The following is a 25,767-nucleotide window of genomic DNA, read 5'->3' as shown; positions in this document are numbered from 1 at the left end:
AAATTTAAAAAAATAGCCAACTACTCAGGTCTGAACATCTGTCTTGCACAGGCACTCAGCATTAGCCTGCACAGAACAGGGTATGGTTCCACTAGTCAGATCAAAAAACTGAGCTTCAGGGCAGCCTAATACCTACACCCTCTTATACAGCTAGGCCAGGAGTAAGCCCAGCTCTGAAACTAAACACCTCTTCAGGCCTTCTTAGCTCATCACCGAACAAGTAAGAATGGTCCTAATAAGGCTAAAAAGCAGAGATCTGCTGGGCATGGTGGTGCACGCCATTAATCCCAGCACTCTGGAGGCAGAGGTAAGAGGATCGCTGGGAGTTCGAGGCCACCCTGAGAATACAAAGTGAATTCCTGGTCAGCCTAGACTAGAGTGAAACCCTACCTCAAAAAACCAAACTAAACCAAAACAACAACAAACAAAACAAAACAAACAAGCAAACAAAAAAAACCCCAGAGACCTACTCACTTTGTGTGGCAAAGATAGATTTCCCACAGCAGAACAATAGCAAGTTCTCTCTGTACACTTCCAAGACGGAGATGTAGTTCTCATGCATTTCTCCCCACACATCTGTCAGGTCACAAAATGGTCTTGTGATATTTGTACAGTTCTCAACAATCTCCAGGTCTTCCTGCTTACTTTGGAAAGAAATGGAAAAGGGAAAACTTCGGCATGTATGCCATGAGAATCCATGTTCTATGCCTCCCTTCCCCATTTCCTTTAGGCTCTGGCCAAATGTCACCAAATCCAATCGCCTTCCCTCATCTTTGCACATTAAAATTGCACACTTCACATCTTCCCTATCCCTCACACTCTCAATCCCTGTTCCTTTCTAGGGTTTACCTCCAACTACTATATTGTATCTTTATTTGTTTAACAATGTCCTCACCTACTTCCAGAACATCTGCTACTAGATACAGGGTCTTTGTGTCATGGATGGATTCCTCGGCACGTGCTAGTTCTCAGTATGTGTCTTCTGGGTGAATCGATCCATGAACCATGGGTTTTCCTGGTCTGGTCTCAGCTCTCCTCCCACTCTAACATTATCATGACCAACTCCCCTGAAATATCCTCTCCCTCTGACTGAAAACCACAGGGTCCAATTACAAACCAGCCCTGTGCTACTTTAGGGACAACACAGACATCTGGTCTACCAAGCTTGGGAAAGAAAGATAAGTAAGAAGATGATACATGTGACTACTTAATGTAAAGAGAAACATTAAGATTTTAGTGGGCCAAAGGGAAACTCTCATGAAGCCCTCTCCTGGTCAGTGGCAATAGCTGGAGGCCAAATAAACAATGAACTAAAGGATTTCTCAGGGATAGGGATGTAGCTCTGTCATAGAGTGCTTGCCTAACACGTGCAAGGCTGTGAGTTCAACACCTAGTAAAACACACACACACACACACACACACACACACACACACACACACACACACCCTCCAAGGATCTACTAGGCTAAAGCAATGACTTATTAATAACTCTTAGTGACTGCTTGAGGATTGGAGAGATAGCTTAGTGGTGAAGGTACTTGCCTGCAAAGCCAAAGGACCCAGGTTCAATTCCCAGGACCCACATAAGCCAGATGCACAAGGTGGCACATTCATTTGGAATTTGTTTACAGTGGCTGAAGGCCCTAGTACACCTATTCTCTCTTTCTCTGTCTGCCTCTCTCTTTCAAATAAATAAATAAAACGAAAATATTTTAAAAAAAGAAAGATAATGTGTTTAGTAAGGGGAAAATGAAACGACAACCAACCTCATGATTGTTTGCCATAATGTATAGTGGCTTGGTGTGATGGATTTGTTTTTTAATTCCCATGATAAAATTAGCCGGAAGTTTCGTAATGTCATACGTATATTGCAAGGTTCTTCTGAAATGTCTAAAGAGAATAGGAGGAGAGGGAAAAGGCAATGACATCAGAAATCCAGGCTTACATCTGTTTTACATGTTTTATCTGTCCCTAGGAACCTTAGACCCACATGTCCAGCACAGAAGCACCCTAGAGAGCCCAGGGTCTGCAAAACACAGGAAGTCTACTGGAAATAAAGTAATTTGGTTAATTAATGACAACATACTGTCAGGGCAGGAAAGTTTAGCAAATAGGAACTCAGCACCCTGTAAACATACCTGGGCCAAAGGGCTTCCCCAATCATTATTAACTCTGTGTATTTCGTTCTTTTAAAGTATGTTATTTATTTATTAATTTGAGAGAGAGAGAGAGAGAGAGGAGAGCATGAATGGGTGCTCTAAGCCTCCAGCCACTGCAAATGAACTATAGATGCATGTGCTACCTTGTGCATCTGGTTTTACATGGGTACTGGTGAATCAAACCTGGGTCCTTAAGCTTTGCAGGCAGGCACCTTGACTACTAAGCCATCTCTCCAGCCCCCAACTCTGTATCTTTCACTCAAAAAAAAAAAATCTAGTTTATTCTGGGCAACATGGTATACTTCCACCACACCCCATTCTCTCGGCTGCTACAAAGGCAGCTCCACCGACTGCAGACTTGCCTTGTTTTCATTCCCCACAGTGCTCACTTTTACTCCCCTGGTCACACGAAGGAGAAGAGTGGCAGTGGATCCAGACTGGCCCTTTCTGGGCAGCAAGCCCCTGACAACGCTGAGATCAGTACTGTACACCAGTTTCCCTGACTACGAGATTATACACTGTGGCAAGTGGCCTTGGTAAATGAGGTTCTAATGTCCAACTTGTCAAAATCCTATCTTAAGTTGTTAATCATTTAAAGGCAATTTACGTTCCCCGTGGTTAAGACTCATTTTTGCTTCTTTACTGCTGGCTCCTCGCCCCCACTGTTCATCAGAAGGCCAAAGACACATTGAATAATGTTTTGTCAGGTTTTGTGGATAGATTCACACACACACATAGGTGGGAGGTTTCATTTAAAAAAATATTTTTCAGGGCTGGAGAAATGGCTTATCAGTTAAGGAGCTTGCCTGTGAAGCCTAAGGACCCAGGTTCAATTCCCCAGTACCCACAAAAGCCAGGTGCACAAGGGGCAACCATGTGTCTGGAGTTTGTTTGCAGTGCCTAGAGGTCCCTGGCATGCCCATTCTCTCTCTCTCTCAAATAAATTAATAAATAAGGGCTGGAGAGATGGCTTAGCAGTTAAGCAATTGCCTGTGAAGCCTAAGGACCCCGGTTCGAGGCTTGATTCTCCAGGACCCACGTTAGCCAGATGCACAAGGGAGTACACTCATCTGGAGTTTGTGAGCAGTGGCTGGAAGCCCTGGTACACTCATTCTCTCTCTCTCTCTCTCTTTCTATCTGCCTCTTTCTCTCTCTGTTGCTCTTGAATAAATAAATAAATATTTTTTAAAAATAAATTAATAAATAAAATATTTTTTTAAATCAGCAAAAAAAAAAAAATAATATTTTCTCCTTATTTGAAACCAACATGTGGGGAAAGAAAAGAACGACAGAGTAATTATTTCTGGACCACTTTTTGTCTGGCATAGCGTCTCCTTATGCTTCTATCCGGGACAGAGAAGATTAAGAGTCCTAATATTCTTTCAAGAGGTTTAAACACAATCTTTAGTATTAATTTCTTATAGTTTTGTGAGACACACAAAAAAAATGAAGACCAGGGTTAGCTAATCTTAGCTGCTTTTACAAAGGATTCCAGCAGATTTGGGATTTGAATTCAAGTTTCCTATATTTCCCTATATAAATGCTCACCCTAATATTTTGACCCTCGAATTGAATTTCGTCAAACTAAGAACATCTCTTACCATCACAATCAGGTGAAGCACCAAGTAGGCTTATGTACACTAGGAGGAAGAAAAATAAGTTAGAACCAATAAAAATGGCCTGGCCTCAGGAGTCAAGCCAGGCAAATTAACAATAAATTAAACATTATATTTTCAAGTTAACATTTTTAAAAAATATATTTTTTTAAAGCATTGTATTTTTCAACAGTGGACACTGCAAGCCTCATAACTGGCCAGCCAGGCCAGATGAGCCAACAGGTGCAACAGTGGCACGTCTGTCATGGTGGAAACCAACTGCCCTCCAATTGGACTGGAGGGCTGCTCCACGGGGGAGAATACATCCCTGATACTGAAACCTTAAAACAGGGGTAGTCATGAGCCCTAGGGGTGTAACATCTGCTGATGTCTGGAAAAATGTACATACTATGCTTATCAAACTGCCCAGTAAGCACTTCTCTTAATATTCATACCCTTATATTAATGCTACTCTCACTTGGGGTAGAGAATCTTCTCTTTTCAGATGGCACTGACTTGGGATAACTCAAAAGGTATCATACTGCTGGAAAGAAGTGACTGGAATACTGAGTAACATCTCAATCACAACTTCCAAGGCTCAGGGTCTAATGCGGAAGAGGTGGCGGAAAGAATATAAGAGCCAAAGGAAGGGTAGGACTCCTTACAATGTGCTCCCTCCAGACACAAAATGGCCTGGATATCCATGACCTCATGACACTACCTACACAAGACCATCATAAGAGGAGGAAAAGATCATGACTTCAAAATAAAAGAGAGGGGCTGGAGAGATGGCTTAGTGGTTAAGTGCTTGCCTGTGAAACCTAAGGACCCGGGTTCGAGGCTCGGTTCCCCAGGTCCCATGTTAGCCAGATGCACAAGGGGGCGCACGCGTCTGGAGTTTGTTTGCAGAGGCTGGAAGCCCTGGCGCGTCCATTCTCTCTCTCTCCCTCTATCTGTCTTTCTCTCTGTGTCTGTCGCTCTCAAATAAATAAATAAATAAAAATTAAAAAAAAAATAATAAATAAAAGAGAGACTGATTGAGATGGGGAGGGAATATGATGGAGAATGGAGTTTCAAAGGGGAAAGTGGGGGGGGAGGGTATTACCATAGGATATTTTTTATAATCATGGAAAATGTTAATAAAAATTGAGAAAAAAATAAATAAAATAAAAAAGTATTGTATCTTGACTATAGGAAAAAAAAATAAGTTAGAGAAGCAACAAGGATTTTTTGTTGCTGTTATGAACACTGAATTGAGATTCTCTTGTGCTAACAAAGATAGGCTGAGAACAAAAACGTTCTAGGAAGCAGAGATGCTCAGTGGAAAAGCACTTGCCATGCAAGCAGAAGACCAAGGTTTGGATCCCCAGCACCACATACATGCCAGGTGGAGGCTGTGGCTATCATCTCAGCACTCACAAGGTGAAGTGGGGAAGCCATGGCAAGCAGGCTAGCCAGCCCAGCCCGATCAGCAAGCTCTGGATTCAACCATCACACCTTGCCTCAGAGAATAATGTGCAGAGTGATGCAGGGGGACACCCACAGTCGACCTCCAACCTCCACATTCACATGGATGACTCGTGCATATTCACCTCCACCCACGTATGCCCTCACCCCTATGCACACAGAACAATGACGCTTTTAGTAGACACTGGTGCCATCCGCATTGTATTCTGAGTGGATCAAAAATGAGATCTATTGGGGAACTAGTGCTTACAGCAAGGGTTGGGTTGGTTGGGGGACGAAGCAGTTGTCTACCAGAAAATAAAAACCTTCCTCAGTATATAAATAAGCACGTTGCCAATGAATACTCTTTAAAGGGAAAGGCATTTGCTGAGGGTGGCAGAGGAAGGATGAATATTTGTGATGGAAACTGGTGAGGCTCACCCTCTTGGAGTAGGCATGGGTGGGGACATCTGTTCCAGGATGTCATAATGCCTTTAGGGAGGGTAGTATTCCCAACGTTTTTAGAAGGTGGAGGTCAAGGGTGCTGTTATACATTATTCATGGATTCTTACACCGAGACAACGCTCCCACCTCTGGGTCTGTTCCCCTCCTGACAGACTGGACCAGATGACAGGTGTGTAATGTGACGCATGGTGTGATGCACGTTGTGTCACGTATGCAGCGCGATACGAAGTGTGATGCGCAGAGTGACATGTACGTAGTGTGGTAGTTTGCATAGTGTGGTATGTATGTGGCGAGATATGTAGGGTAATGCCTAGTGTGACACTTAGTGTGACATGCATGTAGTGTGATGCACAGTGTTACGTAGTGATATGTATGCAGCTGGATACACAAGCGTGACGCACAGTATGAAATGTACGTAGTGGGATGCGAAATGTGATATGTGAGGCACAGTGTGATATGTAATGTGATGCATCGTATGGCTCATGGGGTGTGTGATACACAGAGTGATGTGATGTGTAGTGTAATATATAATGTAACACAGAGTGAGATACTGAAATGTAGTCAAAAGGAAGGAAGAGGGAACAAGGAGAGAAAAGGACCAAGAGTCAATGAAATGAATTAGCCAAAATTCAGGGACAAACTCTCAACTTGGTGCATAAGGAGTTTGGCCTCTTCCCAAGTTCTGCAGCATGGGCTGGGCAGGTGACTCTGTCTATAAGGACCTGAGTTTGGATTCCCCAGCACCTATGCAAAAAGCCAGGTGTGGTGACATGCACTTTTAATTCTAGAACTGGGGAGGTGGAGATAGGAGGAGGCCTGGGCCTTGCTGGCTAGCTAGTCTAAACCAATCAGTGATCTCAGCTTCAATGAGAGACCCTTTTCCCAAATAAATAAATAAATAAATAAATAAATAAATAAATAAATAAATAGGAGCTGGAGAGATGGCTTAGCAGTTAAGTACTTGTCTGTGAAGCCTAAGAACCCCGGTTCGAGGCTTTATTCCCCAGGACCCACGTTAGCCAGATGCACAAGGGGGCGCACGTGTCTGGAGTTCGTTTGCAGTGGCTGGAGGTCCTGGTGTGCTCATTCTCTCTCTCTCTCTCTCCACCTCTCTACCTGCGTCGTTCTCTCTTGTTTATCATTCTCAAATAAATAAACAAAAATAAATAAATAAAGTAGATAGCAAATGAAGAAGATTATCATGTTAACCTCTGGCCTATACAGAGAGAGAGAGAGAAAGAGGGAGAGAGAGAGACACACACACATGCACACACGCACGGATGCATATACAGACATGTATACACATATAACACCCGTACACTCTATATAGAAGTAGGGTGATAAACTAGACTGGGAATTAGCGGTCACTCTTTAAATTACACACATGAATATTCTTCCAACATTTTTGTGCCTTATATTATTTTTGCAAAGCTAAAAAGAAAGAAACCCAGACTGAATTCTGATCATTGGCACAGACTTCCTATCTACTTCCTAGGGGACATATCTGACACTGGGCAGAATAATGTGAGTCCTGCAGCTGAGGACATAGTTTGCTGTTCCGCCCCACAGGCTTGCTCCTCTAGGGGCTGGGAGAAAAAGGAGCACCTACCCATAAAACACAAATTAAGTAACCCAAAGGCGACAGCATTGAGGCTCAAAGGCATCTTCGTCAGCATTTAAGTCCTTTCTTTGTTTTCACACCTGAAAGAAATTAGTACAAGGTGATCAAAATTTTGAAGTACCTAATTAAGTTATTAAAAAAAAAAAACACTGAAAAACAGACAACAAAAATCCTGCAAGAATTGTCAAATTTCTGGTTCCAACCTGATCTTGCCCTCCCTAGAGCTGGACCATTAACTCAAGCAGCCTTCATTCAGCTGCTTGTAACAAACTCTTACTTAGTCATGGAGAAATGTTACATCTAACCTTTGAATAGGTAATTGTCATTTGGTTAAATTGAATTTAAAAAAATTTTGAGACAGGCTATATAGCCCAAGATGGCTTGAACTCAGGAGATCTTCCTGCCTCATCCTCCTAAATGCTGGGATTACAAATATGTTCCACCATACTTGACCAAACATTATTTTTTAACGTATTTTATTTATGTATTTGGGAGAGAGAAAGAGGGGAGAGAGAGAGAGAGAGAGAGAGAATGGGCATGCCAGGGCATCCAGCCACTACAAACTCCAGATGCATGCACCCCCTTGTGCATCTGGGTTACATAGGTCCTGGAGAATCGAACTGGGATCCTTTGGCTTTGCAGGCAAGCACCTTAACCGTTAGGCCATCTCTCCAGCCTGAGGCCAAACATTTATTATTTACCTCTTCTTTTAGGCAAGAGTTGTTATTTGGGAGAGCCTTTCCAGATAAAAATACATTGGGAGACCTTCATTTTGTCTCCATGAAAAGAAAATTTTCTTTAAAATAGTTGTATAAGCCAGGCGTGGTGGCACAAGCCTTCAATCCCAGCCCTCGAGAAGCAGAAGTAGGAGGATTGCCATGAGTTCAAGGCCACCCTGAGACTACATAGTGAATTCCAGGTCAGCCTGGGCTAGAGTAAGACCCTACCTCGAAAACACCAAAAAAATAAAAATAAAATAGTTACATAGTGTTTCCTTCTGTGAGTATAGCATCATTTATGAAACTAATGCCTGTAGTGGACATCTGAATTGTTTATAATATTTTCTGCACGGCATTCTCTTGAGCATATATCAATTTGCATATGCACAGGCCTACACGTAAGCATATTTTCAGATGCAGGATCTCTAGGTGCTATGGTCTGAATACAGTCTCCACAAAGGTCATGTGTGGGACACTCCATCCCCAACGTAACTATGCTGAGAGGTGGGACCTTGAAGATGTGATTAGATCATGAATGTTTTCTCTCGCATATTAACAAGTGGGACCTACAGAGACTGGCTAGATCATAGTGTTCTACCCTTGAGAATATAGACGGGCACGGAGGAAGTAGGTCCATTATAGACAGTGGGTTATTACAAAAGGAAGTCTGGGCCCTGGCTAGCTTTTTCACTATGTGACATTCCCCAGCATGTTATGATGTGGGAAGAAGGCATCAATATGGTTCTGTGAAGATTAGTTTTCATTGTTGACTTGATGGAATTGAGGATCATCTTTGGCTGGGAGAATGTTTTCAGTGAGGTTTAACTAAGGAGGGAAGACCAATCCAGTGGGCTGTGTACCCTGGCAGAATCATAAGGGGAAATGGAGAATGCCAGTATTCTCTTCCCTCTGCTTCTGGGAGATGCGAAGACTCTCGGCCAAGACGCTGGCTGCCATGAACCCTACCATTCTTTCTCCTGCAGTGAGCCAATGGGAACCTCTCCTCCCGCGACTTGTTTCTTGTCAAGTATTAGTCACAGTAACAAGAGAAGTAAAAATAAAGAAGACTGGCACTGAGAAATGGCAAACTTGAGCATGTGGTTTGTGTGCTAAGATTTTAGAGATGTTAGATTACAGGAGATCTAGAATGCTAAATTCATGGCCTTAAGTTGAGAATTTTTTTAGTATATGTGCTGCCGAAGCAAAGCACGAGTTGAGAATTTTTTAAGGTATTTAAAATTTTTATCCCGTCTTGAAACCTCCACCTCAAAAAAGAAAAAAAAAAAAAAAAAAGGTTTTGAATCCAGCCTTACTCAAGTTCTCAGGATGCAGCTAGATCCCCTGTCAGCAAATAACACGTATGGTCTCCAGCCAACTTCCCAGTATTGTACGTGTTCCCCTCTGAAATGTCATGAGCACAGTCTTTACATTTTGTGTATCTGTCAGCATTCTGGTTGTCCAAATTCCCACCAGAATGACCCATTACTATGATCCATTCTGGCCACCACAGGCGAGTGTGTGGGACGCCACCAGGGCACGTGGACATGCGTACGCCACCCCCACCCCCCACACAATCTAAAGAAATAAATTATTTTTAGAGTCATGAATTTGGGGCTGGCAAGAAGGCTTAGTGGTTAAGGCTAAGGCCTGTGAAGCCTAAGGACTCAGGCTCAAATGTCCATCAGCTGGGAACCTCACATTCAGAACACCTAAGTTTGTGGGGGGACACCTACTATTCGTATTTCCTTCCTGTTAACTGTCTGTTTCTGTCTTTGACCATTTTTGTACTGAGTTATTTTTTTTTTCTTTTGCAGGTACTTTTTTATTTTTAAGTAAGAGGAAACTGGCCTTCTCCAATTTGTCACCTGCCTTTTGATTTGCTTCTGTTTTGTTTTGTTTTCAAACAACTTCACAAGTTTCTGAGTTCTAGGCTTTGAGACAGAAAGCTGCCACTGGACTCCAGGTCTGTGGGTTCCACATCAGTCACCTCAACTAGCTGACGTGACAAAAGCACTACAAGCTGGGCGTGGTGGCGCTTGCCTTTAAGCCCGGCACTCGGGAGACAGAAGTAGGAGGATCGCCATGAGTTCGAGGCCACCCTGAGACTACAAATGTCAGCCTGGGCTACAGTGAGATCCTACCTCGAAAAACAAAAAACAAAACAAACAAACAAAAAAAGTACTACAAACTACAAAAGGCATTGCATGTACTGGATTGTATACAGTATTTTTTCTTTCAACATTTCCTAAAAAAGACATGATAACTGTTTATAACATTTGCACTGTAGTAGGTGTGTAATACCCTTTAGATATGAGTTAAGTTTACAGCAGGATGTGTGTAAATTGGGCCACTTTAAAAATTTCTGGGCTTCTGAGATACAATCTTACTAGCAGACTCCGGCTGGCCTTGGACTTGTAGACGCCTTCTTGAAAATTCCCAAGGATGTCAAAGGATAACTGTATTTACTTTCTTAACTTCTGGGTTATAAGTCCCCATTCCAAGATGAGACAAGAGTTTTTTGTTTATTTGTTTTTCAAAGTCCCTACCTGTCTCTGGCATAGCTGACCTGGAATTCACTATATAGTTTCAGGGTGGCCTCGAACTCACAGTAATTCTCCTACCTCTGCTTCCCAAGTGTTGGAATTAAAGGTATAAACCACCATGCCCAGTTAAGCAAGAATTTTTTTAAAAAAAATTAATTCATTAGCAGGGCATGGTGGTACACACCTTTAATCCCAGCACTTGGGAGGCAGAGGTAGGAGGATCACCATGAGTTCAAGGCCACCCTGAGACTACAGAGTGAATTCTAGGTCAGCCTAAACTAGAGTGAGACCCTACCTTGAAAAAACAAACAAACAAAATAATAATAACTAATCAGGGGCTGGAGGGATGGATTAGCAGTTAAGGCACTTGCCCACAAAGTTAAGGACCCAGTTTCAATTCCCCAGGATCTATCTAAGCCAGATACACGAGGCGGCACATGCATCAGGAGTTCGTTTGCAGCAGCTATTGGCCCTGGCATGCCCATTCTCATTCTCTCTCTCTCTGTCAAATATTAAATAACTTAAAAGTTAATTAATTAATTAAAGAGAGATTGAGAAATAGAGAGAAAAAAGAGATTGAGCAAGCGAGTGAGAGAGAGAGAAAGCGAGAGAGAGAGAGAGAGAGAGAGAGAGAGAGAAGATGCCAGAGCCTCTTGCTGCTGCAAACAATCTCCAGGCACATGCCCTACTTTATGCATCTGGTTTGTGTGGGTGCTGGGGAATTGGCAGGCCGTGTAAGCAAACACCTTTAACCACTTCATCTCCCTAGCCCCAAGACAAGAATTCATTAAGGTCATAATTTTTTGCTTTGTTTTGGTTTTTCGAGGCAGGGTCTTACTCTAGCCCAGGCTGGCCTAGAACTCACACCGATCCTCCTATCTCAGCCTCCCCACTACTGGAATTAATTCCTTTTGGCCTCTGGTTGGGTTGAGCTGATGGGAGCCCCGAGTACGAGAAGAGAAGGATGCGCAGGCGGGCAGATATTTATTCTTCCCTCCCCGAGGCCTGCAAGTGTCTTTGAGCTTTGTGTCACAGCTCCTCACACGACATTTTCCCCTTTCAGACTTCACCGCTGTCTTTGCCTTTTCCTCCTCAAGCCTGCGCTGGGAACGGTTTCCCGCCCGCTCTGCACGCGTGCTCCCTAACGCTGTGTGCTCATCTGGCTCACACATTCTCCAAGATTCCAACATTTTAAAATTTAAGAATTTTCAGCAGCACCACTGGATTTTATTTTTTCTCTCTCAAACTTTTTTCTTTATACAAGCAATGAGGTCTGTGATAGTTTGAATAGATGGTCCCCAATATATTCAGTGTTTTATGAGTTCATAGTTTGGATGTGCAGCCAGCTGGCTGGAGGAGGTGTCACTGGGCAGATCTTCAGGTGTGGAGGTGGGTTTAAAATTCAGTCTAAAAATATGCAAAGTGCCTAGTTCTGCCTGGAGATCCTGAAGTATGCTGTGTCGTGTGGCTTTTGGCTTGTGCCTCCTCTCTCTCTCTCTATCTCTCTCTCTCTCTCTCTCTCTCTCTCTCTCTCTCTCTCTCTCTTCCTCTCTCTCTCTCTGCTTGGACCTATGAAAGCAGGGCCAGCTTCTGCCATTATGGAACTTCCCCTGGATCTGTAAACTTCACTGAATATCCTTTCCTCCATAACTGTGCCTCGTCTGGAAGTTCATCTCAGCGAACCTGAAGCTGTCTGCTGCCAGGTGCTTATAGGTTCTGGATAGCTTCTGTCCCTCCAGACACTAGAGCAGTTTTAAGCCCCAGGTCGAAACAAAAAAGGACCATGAGACGGCAGGCTGAGCTTAAGTTACAGCTGACTGCAATTTGAAAGTCCTTTTGACTGCCTTGGGTCTGGTCCACCCATGGAATCTCCTAGAGATACTCAGGAGATTCCAAGTCAAATCTCACACCTGTGCTACAGAATTATCTAGATCCTCCCCAAACACACAGCGTATCTTACAATCCTGAACCCCGTGGGAGCAACTGGCAGGGCAGCTGGTGATCTGTGCTGTCGCCTCCCAGCAAGACTCCGCTGCAGAGGCGCTGCAGGCCAGAGCAGGCCTCGAGGTGCAGGACACCCCACGTGGTAGAACGCTGCACCGGAGGTGACTCCCTCATACCTGAATGTCTGACCGGAACCCTTGGTCCCTCTGATGTTTTGATTTTTTTTTCCTGATGGTGATGCATCTTTGTTCTCATTGTCGACCTAAACATGCGCGCACACGCACCTCTTCCCACTCGGGGTTAGGGAAGACCACCTCTACTTGTGTTGTTCCTGGTGAGCCTTACTCTACCTTGAGTCACATATCTTATCACTAGATTCATATATATATGTATATGTATATGTATATGTATATGTATATGTATATGTATATGTATGTATATTGGTTTTTCAAGGTAGAGTCTTACCCTACCTCAGGCTGACCTGGAATTCCCTCTGTAGTCTCAGGGTAGCTTTGAACTCATGGCGAGCCTCCTACTTCTGCCTCCCGAGTGTTGGGATTAAAAGTGTGTGCCACGACACCCGGCTTAAAAAATATGTTTAAAACTTAATTAATTAATTAATTAATTTGAGAGAAAGAGGCAGATAGAGAGAGAATGGGCATGCCAGGGCCTCTAGCACTTCAAATGAACTCCACACGCATGAGCCACCTTATGCATCTGGCTTAGGTGGGTACTGGGGAATTGAACCCAGGGCCTTAGGCTTTGAAGGCAAGCACCTTAACTGCTAAGCAATCTCTCCAGCCCTAGGTTTTTTTTTTTTTTTTTTTAACTTTTGTTTTTATTTATTTATTTGAGAGCAACAGACACAGAGAGAAAGAGAATGGGCATACCACAGCCTCTGCAAACCAACTCCAGATGCATGTGCCACCTTGTGCATCTGGCTTACGTGAATACTGGGGAATCAAGCCTTGAAACAGGGTCCTTAGGCTTCACAGGCAAGGGCTTAACCGCTAAGCCATCTCTCCAGCCCCTGGGTTCTTTTTAAGACATAGTTTTGTTTATTTATTTGAGAGAGGTGGGTCATGCTAGGGCCCCTTGCCTCTGTAAATGGACCCCAGATGCACGTAGTACTTTGTGCATTTGGCTTTTCATACTAGGAGTCAAACCTGGGCTTGCAAGCAAGCACTTCTAATCATTGAGCCAGTCCTCTTTTTAGTCAATTAAGGTTAAATAAAAATAAAATAAAAGCAAGGGCATTTTGTTTGTTTATTTTTATTTATTTATTTGAGAGCAACAGAGGAGGAGGCAGAGAGAGAGAGAGAATGGGTGCGCCAGGGCCTCCAGCCACTGCAAACGAACTCCGGATATGTGCGCCCCCTTGTGCATTTGGCTAACGTGGGACCTGGGGAATCAAGCCTTGAACCGGGGTCCTTAGGCTTCACAGGCAAGCGCTTAACTGTTTAAGCCACCTCTCCAGCCCGCCAGTCCTCTTTTTATTCAATTAAAATTTATGTCTTTATTTACACGTGTGTGGGGTGTGTGGACACACCAGGGTCTCTTGTCCCTGCGAACATCAAATGAACCACTTTGCGTCCAGCTTTATATGGGTGCTGGCGAATCAAGCCATAGCTGGCAGGCTTTGCAAGCAAACAAGTGCATTTTAACCTCCAAGCCATCTCCCCAGCCCCTTATGAATGACTAGATTCTTGTCTGTAAAATCTAAGTTTCCGTCTTGGAGTCCTGCCTGAATTGCTAATGGACCCCTACAAACTCCTCCTGACGCCAAACAGCTCATCTTCCTGAAGAACTCAGTGTGGCTCCTCTGGGACATCCCAGTCCCCGGGGCCTTGCACGCGTTAGGGTCCCACCTTCGCTCCGAGTTCTCTCGCGGCTGCTTAGCGTTCTCAACAGTTTTAGCTTTGACTCTGGGCTCTGTTCCTGAAGGCTGACGGGCAGAGGCGCTCTCTGCGCTGGAAGCCCAGGTCATACCTGGACTATCCCCACTCCCCAGTGGGAAAGGCCCCGCGACTGCTGCTGCCCTTCGGTTGGGCACCAAGTAGGTCACAGCAGCAGCATCCCGGTGTTCCACTGAGCCCTCCTGGCGCTGGGTGCTGGAGGTCGTGGCTGGGTGCTTCAGCCCTGCCATGGAGGACAAGGGTGGGCGCAGGCTCTTCCCTCTCTGGGCTGGCCGGGTTTCTTCTATCCCACGGCACAGCTGGCCGCAAATTGAGTTTGGTGGGGCTAAGCCCCTAGGTCACCCCTAACCCAGGACCAGCACGTTTGGAACAGCGATTTAGAGACGTGGCCAGGACGCCATGGGATGGTGGCTCCTTATGAATGGGGTTGAGGGCAGCTAGCATGGGAAGCCCCCATGCGTTCGTGCCTAGAGTCACCAAGGCAGAAGTTCCACCCTGCCCTTGGCACCTGTGAAGAGCTGTACTGCCTACCCACCCCTCCCAGGATCCTCTTTAACAACAACAACAAAAATCAAAATGGAGCTGGGTGTGGTGGCACACGCCTTTAATCCCAGCAGAGGCAGAGGTAGGATTGCAGTGAGTTCGGGGCCACCCTGAGAGTACATAGTGAATTCCAGGACAGCCTGAGCTAGTGTGAGACCCTACCTCGGAAAACTAAAAAAAAAAAAAAAAAAAGGTGGCTGGAGAGATGGCTTAGCGGCTAAGGTGTTTGCTTGCAAAGCCAAAGGACCCTGGTTCAATTACCCAGTACCCACATTAGCCAGTTTGCAGTGGCTGGAGGCCCTGGTCCACCTAATCTCTCTTTTCTCTCTCTCTCTCCCCCTCCTTCTCTGTCAAATAAATAAATAAATAAAGTATTTTAAAAAAATCACCATGGGGGTTGGAAAGAAATCTCAATGGTTAAAAGTGCTTGCTTGCAAATCCTGAGGGGCGGGGTTCAATTCCCCAGCACCTGTGTACAGCCAGATACACAGGTGGCACATGCAGCTGCAGTTCGTTTGCAGGGGCAGGAGGCTCTGGTGCGCCCATTCTCATTTGTTCTCTCCGTCTCAAGTACATAAATAAATAAATATTAGCAAAATCAAAATGGCTGCAAAATGGTCGCAAAGAAAGCACAAACCCTTCTGTGATCCTTGGAGATTTTTCTGTTAGAAGTAACTTGCTACCCAGACATTATGTCAGTAACTTAACCCGCTGGAGAAAACCATTGTCTAGGATCTAACAATACCTTTCAAGGTTTGAGAAATACTGGAATGACCAGTTTTTGTTTTTGGTTCTTTTTTTTTCTTGAAGCAGGGTCTCAGTCTAGGCCAGGCTGATGTGGGACTCACTCTGGAGCTCCAAGCAGGCCTCATGGATATTTACAAAAGTTGGTGATTGTCAGTTTCCAACTGCTAGATTTGTGGATCTTGCTTCTGCCTTTTGAAGAATGCTCACTTCCTTGTAAAGGCTTCCACTTCATTAGGTGGGGCCACCTGGTTTATCTCTTCTGCACCCTGGATTAAAATGCCCTTGTTTGGGTTGGAGAGATGGCTTAGTGGTTAAGCGCTTGCCTGTGAAGCCTAAGGTTGGAGGCTCGATTCCCCAGGACCCACGTTAGCCAGATGCACAAGGGGCAGACGCATCTGGAGTTCATTTGCGGTGGCTGGAGGCCCTGGCATGCCCATTCTCTCTCTCTCTCTGCCTCCTTCTCTCTGTTGCTCTCAAATAAATAAATAAAAATAAACAAACAAAATGCCCTTGCTTTTATTTTAACCTTGTTTATGATAATTTGTTATTTCCTAGATTTTTGTTTTCCAGATATTTTTCCCCTTGCTCTTCGCATTTGAGGAAGTCTGCCCTCCACTTTCAACTTGAAGGACATATTGAGAGTCAGTACAAAGTACCCCAGTGGGTACTTCCTCTTAGAACTTGGCCCTCCGAAGAATTGGATTCTGGCTAGGTCAGAGGTCAGCTTGTCTCACAACCCCCGCTCCCCGCTTTTATTTTTCCTTCCTGGATTCTTGATTAGATGATTTCTCTTAGAATTGAAATCACTTAAGATATCTTGGAGCTGACTATTCCCATTGACTTTTTTTTCCCCCACAGTATTTTTTAAGGGCTTACAGAGCTTGTTTTCTTCTTTTTTTTAAAAAAATAGTATTTCTTTTGTCCTACTTTACTTTCATTTTCTGCTGCACTTATTTTATCTATCTGATTCCAATTATCCTAAACACTTGATGGTGTTTTGTTTGTCTTCTGTACCAGGTTATTTCCTGCCCCCCTCCCCAGTTGATTTAATCTTTGTCTCTTGCATCTGCTTTTTTTTTTCTTTCTTGATTTTTCAAGTAGGGTTTCGCAGTAGCCCAGGCTGACCTGGATGGAATTCACTATGTGTTCTCAGGGTGGCCTCGAACTTGCAGGCAATCCTTCTACCTCTGCCTCCCGAATGCTAGGATTAAAGGCGTGCACCATCACGCCCGGCTTTCTTTCATCTGTTTTTATTTGGGCTTACATCAAGCCTTTCTGCTATTAAAATATTCTTACTTTCATCAGTATTCCTATTCTTTTCTTTGGCTTCCTGCTTCTGTAATTGTGTCCTTATGGCTTTTAACTTCCTCCCTTACTTCTACCTTCCCTATGTTCATGTCCATTTAAATTTTTTCTCATCTGTTTGTTGGGTTGAATACAATTTTTTGGGGGGGGGGCAGGTTTCAAAGTAGAGGCTCACTCTAGCCCAGGCTGACTTGGAATTCACTATCTAGTCTCAGGGTGGCCTCGAACTCACGGCGATCCTCCTACCTCTGCCTCCCGAGTGCTGGGATTAAAGGCGTGCGCCACCACGCCTGGCTTTTTTGAATTCAATTCTTTTTTTAATCAAGTTGTAAGGTATAAGGAATTTCTTCTGGTCCAAGATACATAGATGTACATATCTATCAACTGTTTTGTGCGTGTGTAACCTCACTGGGTGATGTTCTGGTGCGTGCGCCCATGTGGCACCCTGCGCGCTTGCCTGAGGTGGGGCTCACTTGCCTGTGGTGGCCAGCGTCCCACTCCATGGCTTTTCTGCCTGTTCTTACCTGAGCTGGTGACTCTAACTGATCCTGGAGCGTGGGCCTTTTCAATAGCCTGGATTTTGCGGTCTCTGCTGTCCTGTGGGACTGAGCTTACAGAAATGTGTGGTCATTTCCCAGCTGTTTATGTGGGTCCTGGGTTTTGAACTTGCTTATATAGGAAAGTGCTTTTAACTGCCAAGCCATCTCTCCAGGTCCTAGCTATAGGGCAAATATACATATGCACATACATAAATGTACAGATAGATAGATGATAAGATATAGATAGACAGACAGACAGACAGGAAGGCAGGCAGACAGGCAGAGACACAGGTTGTCATGTATCCTAGGCTGGCCTTGCACTCGCTGTATAGCTAAGAAAGACCATGAATTTCTGATCCTGCCTCCTCTGCTTCCTGAGTGATTATATGGGGCAGCACCATGCTCAGTGTGATGGTTAAATTTGTGTCAACTTGATCTGTTTAGGAATCCACCAGTCCACCCACAGACATTCCTCAATAAGTAGGTCTCAGAGGTTGCTTCCAGGAAGGATTACCTAAAGGAGGAATCCTTTCCCCAGCGTGAGTCCTTCCCCCAGAGTGGGCGGCCCCTCTCGGAGGGGAGGCTTTAGCAAAAGAAGCTCTGACAGGGAGGGGGAGGGGGGATGGCAAAGCCAAAGGACCCCGGTTTGATTCTCCAAGACCCACATAAGCCAGATGTGCAAGGGGGTGCATGCATCTGGAGTATGTTTGCAGTGGCTGGAGGACCTAGCATGCCCATTCTCTCTCTCTCTTTTTCTCTCTCAAATAAATAAATAAAAAATATATTTTTTAAAAAAAAGAGGCCGGATGTGGTGGCGCACGCCTTTAATCCCAGCACTCGGGAGGCAGAGGTAGGAGGACTGCCGTGTGTTCGAAGCCACCCTGAGACTCCACAGTGAATTCCAGGTCAGCCTGGGATAGAGTGAGACCCTACCTTGAAAAACAAAAAAAAAAAAAAAAAAAAGAGGGAAGCTCTGGGGAGAAAGGTATTCTCCTCTCTTCCCACCTGGCTGCCGGTGATGCTTGTGGCAAGAGCAGCGTCTCTCCAGGCCACCTCCAGACCTCCTGGATTGGGACAGCTGAGGCATCCAGCCTCGTGGACTGAGCAGCTACCAGGTTCCTTGACTCTTGGGCCTGTAACCTGCTGTTGTTGGACTGTCGTAAACCAGTCCCATAAACTCCCTTTTAATACAAGTCATTCCATCGGTTCTATTCCTCTAGAGAACCCTGACTAATACACCCAGCTTATGCAATGCTTGTCTGGGGCTCAAACTCAGACCCTGTGCAGGGTTAAGGCAGCGCTCTACTGTACTCCGACAGCATCTGCTATCTCCTCCTGCGACACAGTGAACTGAAATCATGACTTCCTTTTTACAACTTGACCTTCATCTACTTTGTTGACCAAAACTGGGGCAGCCTCTAGGGCCTCCCTAAAGGGTTGGTGCTGGGATGGGGGAACAGGGTGAGGAAAGAGCGAGCTCAGTCTTTGTCGGAACCTGGGCCTGCTTTCTCCTGTGAGATTTTGTTGTCTGGCACGCACAGTCACCAGGACAGAGGCCAGTGGTGTTATTTGTTTACTTATTGAGAGAAAGAAAGAGAATGGACACACCAAGGCCCCCAGCAACTGCAAATGAACTCCAGACACATGCACCACTGTGTATATCTGACTTAACATGGGTTCTGGGGAATCGAACCTAGGTCCTTAGGCTTTGTAGGCAAGTGCCTTAACTGCTAAGCCATCTCTCTGGGCTGTTCTTATGACCTGAAGAATTTGGAGGTTCCCAGGCAGACCACCTCACTTCTATCCACTGCATGAAAGGCCCACTGCCCCTGTCAGAAAAAGAGACAGCTACCTACCCTTGGCAAGGGATTCAACGTAGCTTCTTTGCTGTTGATTATGAAAATGTTTGAAATTTTTGTTGACTTACCAGACTACTTTCCAGTGGTCGAAGCAAGATTAAAATTTACTGGTATTTTTAAGAGCCTCAGAATATAAAAACGAAACCAACTTAAAGCCTAAAGGATATCCAGTGTGTAAAACCCTGACTTCTGCGTAAACGAGGGTGTTCATTTTCCTGCTGACAACAGAGAAAACTTTCAGTGTCTACCAGCCACTTGTTTTCCAGTCCATTTACTTCTCTGTTCTCCACCTCTCCCTTCAGCCAACTTCTATCTTTTCTTTATTTTTCCTGGATTGCACAGCACTTGTTTTATTCTTTTTTTTGAGGTAGGGTTTTTTGTTTTTTTTTTTTCACTCTAGCCCAGGCTGACCTGGAATTCACTATGTAGTCTTACGGTGGCCTTGAACTCATGGTGATCCTCCTACCTCTGCCTCTCAAGTGCTAGGATTAAAGGCGTGTACCACCACACCCAGCATTTAAAAAAATAATTTTATTTATTTATTTATTTATCTGCAAGCAGACAGAGAAAGAGAGAGAGAAAAAAATGGGGGCACCAGGGCTGCTGCAAATGCATTCCAGATGCATGTGCCACATTGTGCATCTGGCTTTAGGTAGGTGGGAACTGGAGAAACTGAAGTCAGGTCCGTAGGTTTTTTCCAGGCAAGCACCTTAACCACTGGGCCATCTCCCCAGCCCCAGCTGACATGGTATTTGGTAGACTTGATAGGTAGCCCAGGCTGGGCTCAAACTATAAGGAATCCCCTTCTTTCATTCTTGGGAGTGCAGTGATTCCAAGTGTGCACCACCGCACCCAGTCTCATTTAGCTTCACTCTTTAAGAACAAAGGAAGAAAAAGACCTCAAAAAAGACAGTGGTCACCGGGTATCCCTTGGAAGTTTGTTCTAGGACTTCCCCAGGAAACCAAAATCCCTCAAGTCCCTTACACAAAATGGCATTTTTTAAAAATTTAATTTTTAAAGTTTCTTTTTAGAGAAAGAGAGAAGAGAGAGAGAGAATTGGCACGTCAGGGCCTCGGCCACTGTAATCACACTCCAGATGCTTGTGCCACCTAGTGGGCATGTGTGACCTTGCGTTTGCCTCACTTTTTTGTGTCTGGATTACCTGGGACCTGGAGAGTCAATCATGGGTCCTTAGGCTTTGCAGGCAAGTTCCTTAACTACTAAGCCATCTCTCTAGCCCCAACATGGCATATTTTTGCAAGGCCACATACATCCTCCCTTAGATTTTTAAATCATTTTAAATTACTTATGATACCTCATGCAATATAGATAGTTGCTGTACTGTGTTGTATAGGAGATGGTGACAAGGAAAAATACTTATTCATGTTCAGTACAGATGGCTGGTTAAGTCTACAGATGTGAAGACCACAGATAAGAAGAACCGACTAAACCATCAGGCTGTGCTCTGGCTCACTGGTATTTCATGAATGACAGAATGCATTTTTCAAGCCAGGCATGGTGATGCATGCTTTTAATCCCAACACTTGGGAGGCAGAGGTAGGAGGATCACCATGAGTTTGAGGATAGCCTGAGACTACATAGTGAATACCAGGTCAGCCTGGATTAGAGTGAGACCTTACCTCAAAAAACTAAAACAAAATAAAAAAAAAAAAAGGAAGAAGAAGAAAGAAAGAAAACAAACAAACAAAAAGCATTTTTTTTTCTTTTGGCAGTTGGGCATTTCTGAAGTCAGGCCTGACCACATGAATGACTTTCATTCTTAGCTACACTTCAGATATTCACCTTACAGTCAATGGCGTTTTAGTTTGGGAGCTGGTTTTGTTAAAACACAAAGACTGATAAAGTATATATCACTGATTTCAATAGGTTGTTGACTTATAAGGCGACAGGAAAACAGACCAGTGGGGCTTTGTGATTTTGCGGTTTGCTTCTTGCTCTTTTGAGACAGGATCTTCCGCTGCGGGCTAGGTTGACCTTTAGCTCAAGATCCTACAGTCTCAGTCTCCTAAGTGCTGGGATGACAGGTTTGGACCACCACACTGGCTACTTGTATATATGCATATACATATATATGAATAAAAGTTTTACTTCTGGGCTGGGGATGTAGCTCAGTCATAAAGTGTTAATCTGGTATATGTGAGGCCCTGAGGTTTGGTACTCAGCATTTGAAAAAAAAAAAATAAAAAAGAGGTATCAGTTCTAAGACAGTACTGCTTCAACGATGGCCTTCCTAGTTTTGTTTTTTTTTCAAGTTAACATCCTTTGTTATGTTACCCGAATATACTTTTTTTTTTTTTTTTAACTTTTTGTTGTTCAGACTTGGAAGTCAAACTCAGGGGCCTTCAGTAAGTAAGTCAATTGGTTTAATACTAAACTACACCTCCCAACCCTTCTTTAACTTTATTTGCAAGCAGAGATAAACACACACATGCACACAGACACAAAGAGAAAATATGAATGAATGAATGAATGAACATGGGCGTTGCGGGACCTCTAGCCACTGCAAATGAACTCCAGATGCATGTGCCACTTTGTGCATCTGGCTTTATGCGGGTCCTGGGGATTCAAACCAGAGTCATTAGGCTTTGCAGGGAAGCGCCTTAACTGTTGAGAGATCTCTGTAGCTTCTCTTTAAGTTTTAAAACACACAGAGGTGTGGCGGTGCATGGGAGGCAGAGGTAGGAGGATCACTGAGTTGGAGGCCACACTAAGACTACAGAGTGAATTCCAGGTCAGCCTGGGCTAGAATGAAAAACCAAGAAAAAAAAAAATTTTTTAAAAACATGGAATGGGCTGGAGAGATGGCTTAGCGGTTAAGCGCTTGCTTGTGAAGCCTAAGGACCCCGGTTCGAGGCTCAGTTCCCCAGGTCCCACGTTAGCCAGATGCACAAGGGGGCGCCCGCGTCTGGAGTTCGTTTGCAGTGGCTGGAAGCCCTGGCGCGCCCATTCTCTCTCTCTCCCTCTATCTGTCTTTCTCTCTATGTCTGTCGCTCTCAAATAAATAAATAAAAAAATGAACAAAAAAAAAATTAAAAAAAAACATGGAAAACTTCAGAGGAAAGACAGGTAAGAATAAAGTCATGCCCATTTTTTTGTCTGTCTGTCTGTCTGTCTGTCTACCTACCTACCTACCTACCTACCCACCCACCAGAGAGGGATAAAGAATAAGAGGGGTTGGGACCTCTTGTCCCTGCAAACAAACCCCAGATGCATGCACCACAGTGTGGGTCTGGCTTAGCATGGGTGCTGGAGAATGGAACCTGCGCACACCAACGTTGCCCTTTAACTGCTGAGCCCTCTCTCCAGCCCCATGCCCATTTATTTCTGATGTTTTAAAACCGAAAAGAAAACAACTTGTGAGCTATGAAAGTTAAAAAAAAAAAAAAAAGTTCAAGCCACTTCCTGACACAAACAGATTAAACCTTATCAAACAGCCCAATTTGCTAGTGCTGTGCAGACAGACAAGGGCCACTGTGCAGACAGACTGGCGGACAGGGGCCTGGGAACGCGCAGGGCGGACAAACCCACTGATGTTTGTCCCAGCACTTCTGCCAGGCTCAGAGCCACGCTCAGGCCTATCAGTTCCTAAGACTTCTGGCCAAAAAGCCAACGATATCAAACACACATGAAAACACAAAACTTGGTAGGACATGCAGTTTTTCACTAAAATCACCGCTAGCATGCTAACGTGGGTCGATGGAGCAAACTCGCTCCTTCACGTAACCGATTGGTTTGCTCAGAACAGAAACGCTTATTGGGACAGTGTTCGTGACTGTCATCCCGCGTCCACCCCACGGCCACCGCTGCCTCGATTCCCTCGGCCCTCCCACCTTCCCAGCGGTGATGTGCCAAGGCGCTGGGCGCTCGGGGCTCTGTTGCCCTCCGGTGACCTCGCGCACCCCAACAAGGATGGTCGGTTCTGGGGCGTCCCTTTGTGGGGGAGGCCAGGCTGGAGACCTTGACCCTCCCTAGGCTCGAGCGGGTCAGCCTACCTCCTGATCTCGCCAAGTGGCTAGCGTCCAGGTGTCCCTTGCGCAGGTGACAGGTGGATGTGGGCAGATGGGGACACCGGGCCGCAAGGGCGGATGAACGGAGGACTCCCCCGGGGCAGGGTGTGGGCGCAAGCCCGCGGGGGGCCGGGTGGATGGTCCCCAGAACAAGGGAAGCCAGGCAGGAAGAGGCGGAGTCTGGGGTGGAGGAGAGGCGGGGGGCGGAGGACGGGGGTGGATTCCGGGAACTGGCGGTCTCTGCCCTACAGTCAGCGGGGACGCGGATGGCCCGCCGCCCCGCCGCCCCCGGGCCATCCTCACCTTACCTGGGCATCTCGTCCCGCAGCTCCCCGCCAGCGGGCGCTACCCCGAAGCCGGACTCCGCGCTGCTGGAGACCCCTTGGGCCGTGGCGGCCGGCGACCCTGCAGGACCCGGGCCGACCGAGGCTGCTCCGGGGCGAAAGCGGGCTGCGAGGCCGCGGGATGAGTCCGGGGCTCGCCGCAGGCTTTCGCGCGGTCCCCAGCCGCCCAGCGTGCGCGCCGCGCGCCGGCCTCCCAGCGGCGGGGAGGGAGGCGAGGCGGGGCCGGGCCGGGCCGGGGCGGGGCGGGATACCGGATTGGATCCTTCTCTAGCGATCGTTGACTCCTGCTTTACTCCAATAAAAATGTGTGGGACGGGGCTGGAGAGATGGCTCAGCGGTTAAGGCTCCTGCCTGTGAAGCCTCAGGACCCACAGGTTTGATTGCCCAGTATGTAAGCCAGAGGCACAAAGCGGCGCATGCATCTGGAGTTCCCTTTGCAGGCCCTGGCACGCCCATTCTCTCTCTCCTGCCTCTCCCCCTCTCTCAATTAAATTAAATTAAATTTAAAAAATAACGTAAGTGGAAGGATTACAAATTCAAGAGCTGCCGACAGAGCAAGTTCAAGGCCAGTCTGGACAACATAGGAAGGGAGGGCCTGTCTCAAAATAAAAAGTAGAAAAAGGTAAAAAGGTCTAGGCATGGAGTGTAGTGGTCGAACGCATTCCCAACATGCGCCACGTTCTAGGAATGCACAAATAGAGGTGGGTTTTTCTCTTCTAGCTCTCTCACTTCCTGGTTTTATTTATAAATATCTCTGTTGTCTTCATGTTGCTGTGATAACCCACACACACCCGACCAAAAGCAGCTGATGGGAGACGGTTTCTTCTTCGTCGTCATCTTTTTTTTTTTTTTTTTTTGGCTTACTGTCTCAGTGGGGAGCTTCCTGATGAGAGATTATTATGCATGCCCATAGAATATTGAGAATGGTACTATAGAATAGATTAGTAAAGTGGAATAGAGCAGATAAAAGCAAGAATGAGATGGTTGAGGGCTGGGGAAATGGCTTAGAGGTTAAGGTGCTTGCGTGCCAAGCCTAACTACTGGAGCTGGAATCCCCAGTGCCCGTGGAAAGCCAGGTGCACAAAGTGGCACATGCATCTGGAGTTTGTTCGCAGCAGCTGGAGGCCCTGGCATGCCCATTCTGTCTGTATCTCTTCTCTCTAATCTCCCTCTGATTGCAAATAAATAAATAAGTAAATATTTAGATGCAAATAAATGATTTTTATTTTTTAAAATTTATTTATTTATTTATTTGAGAGTGACAGACACAGAGAGAAAGACAGATAGAGGGAGAGAGAGGGAATGGGCGCGCCAGGGCTTCCAGCCTCTGCAAACGAACTCCAGACGCGTGCGCCCCCTTGTGCATCTGGCTAACGTGGGACCTGGGGAGCCGAGCCTCGAACCGGGGTCCTTAGGCTTCACAGGCAAGCGCTTAACCGCTAAGCCATCTCTCCAGCCCAATAAATGATTTTTAAAACGATGAGGTGGTTGAGATGGAGGTGGAGGGACAGAGCAAAGGGCTGGCCTCCTGCAGAAGCAGGATTCTCATCTTTGTAACAGGAAAGAAAGACGGGTAGGTATATATGTAGGGGGGGCGTTAGTGAGTCACTGATTGACAATGTCTGCTTTTTTTTTTTTTTTTTGGTTTTGGGGTAGGATCTCACTCTAGCCCAGGCTGACCTGGGAATTCACTATATAGTCTCAGGGTGGCCTCGAACTCACGGCCATCCTCCTACCTCTGCCTCCCCGGGTGCTGGGATTAAAGGCGTGAGCCACCATGCCCGGCAATGTCTGCTTTTTTTTTTTTTATTTCCAGGAAGTATGTGACAATATTATTTGCCAAGAAGAAAGTGTGTGACAAGGATCGAGTAAGAGATTTGTGGAGAAAGAACATTCTAGGTGGAGGATGCATACGTGTATCAGAGGGTTGATGGAAGAAGAGAATTCAGCGAAGGCATTTCTCTTGGCCTTCGCCCCTCTTAATGTGGGCTTG

At 45.6% G+C, this 25,767-nt stretch overlaps 1 protein-coding gene across 2 annotated transcripts in view; it reads right to left on the bottom strand.

Annotated features, from left to right (window-relative positions):
* Nucleotides 1-23,822, bottom strand: part of Ifnar2 (interferon alpha and beta receptor subunit 2) — a 43,082-nt gene extending 19,260 nt beyond the window's left edge. Inside the window, exons 1-5 of one of the 2 annotated variants that reach the window (XM_045151092.1) lie at nucleotides 23,739-23,822; nucleotides 7,275-7,366; nucleotides 3,761-3,799; nucleotides 1,767-1,890; nucleotides 475-644 (exon numbers count right to left, since the gene is read on the bottom strand). In XM_045151092.1, coding sequence (XP_045007027.1) covers nucleotides 475-644; nucleotides 1,767-1,890; nucleotides 3,761-3,799; nucleotides 7,275-7,341 — 400 coding nt within the window. In that variant the 5' untranslated portion in view covers nucleotides 7,342-7,366; nucleotides 23,739-23,822. Of the gene's footprint in view, nucleotides 1-474; nucleotides 645-1,766; nucleotides 1,891-3,760; nucleotides 3,800-7,274; nucleotides 7,367-23,415; nucleotides 23,598-23,738 lie in introns of those variants that run through there. The other variant, XM_045151091.1, reaches the window with a different exon arrangement.
* Nucleotides 23,823-25,767: the final 1,945 nt, after the last annotated feature.

The sequence above is a fragment of the Jaculus jaculus genome, chromosome 5 (genome assembly GCF_020740685.1).
Source record: "Jaculus jaculus isolate mJacJac1 chromosome 5, mJacJac1.mat.Y.cur, whole genome shotgun sequence".
Classification (NCBI taxonomy): Eukaryota; Metazoa; Chordata; class Mammalia; order Rodentia; family Dipodidae; genus Jaculus; species Jaculus jaculus.
This window is presented reverse-complemented; position numbering and strand designations above follow the sequence as displayed.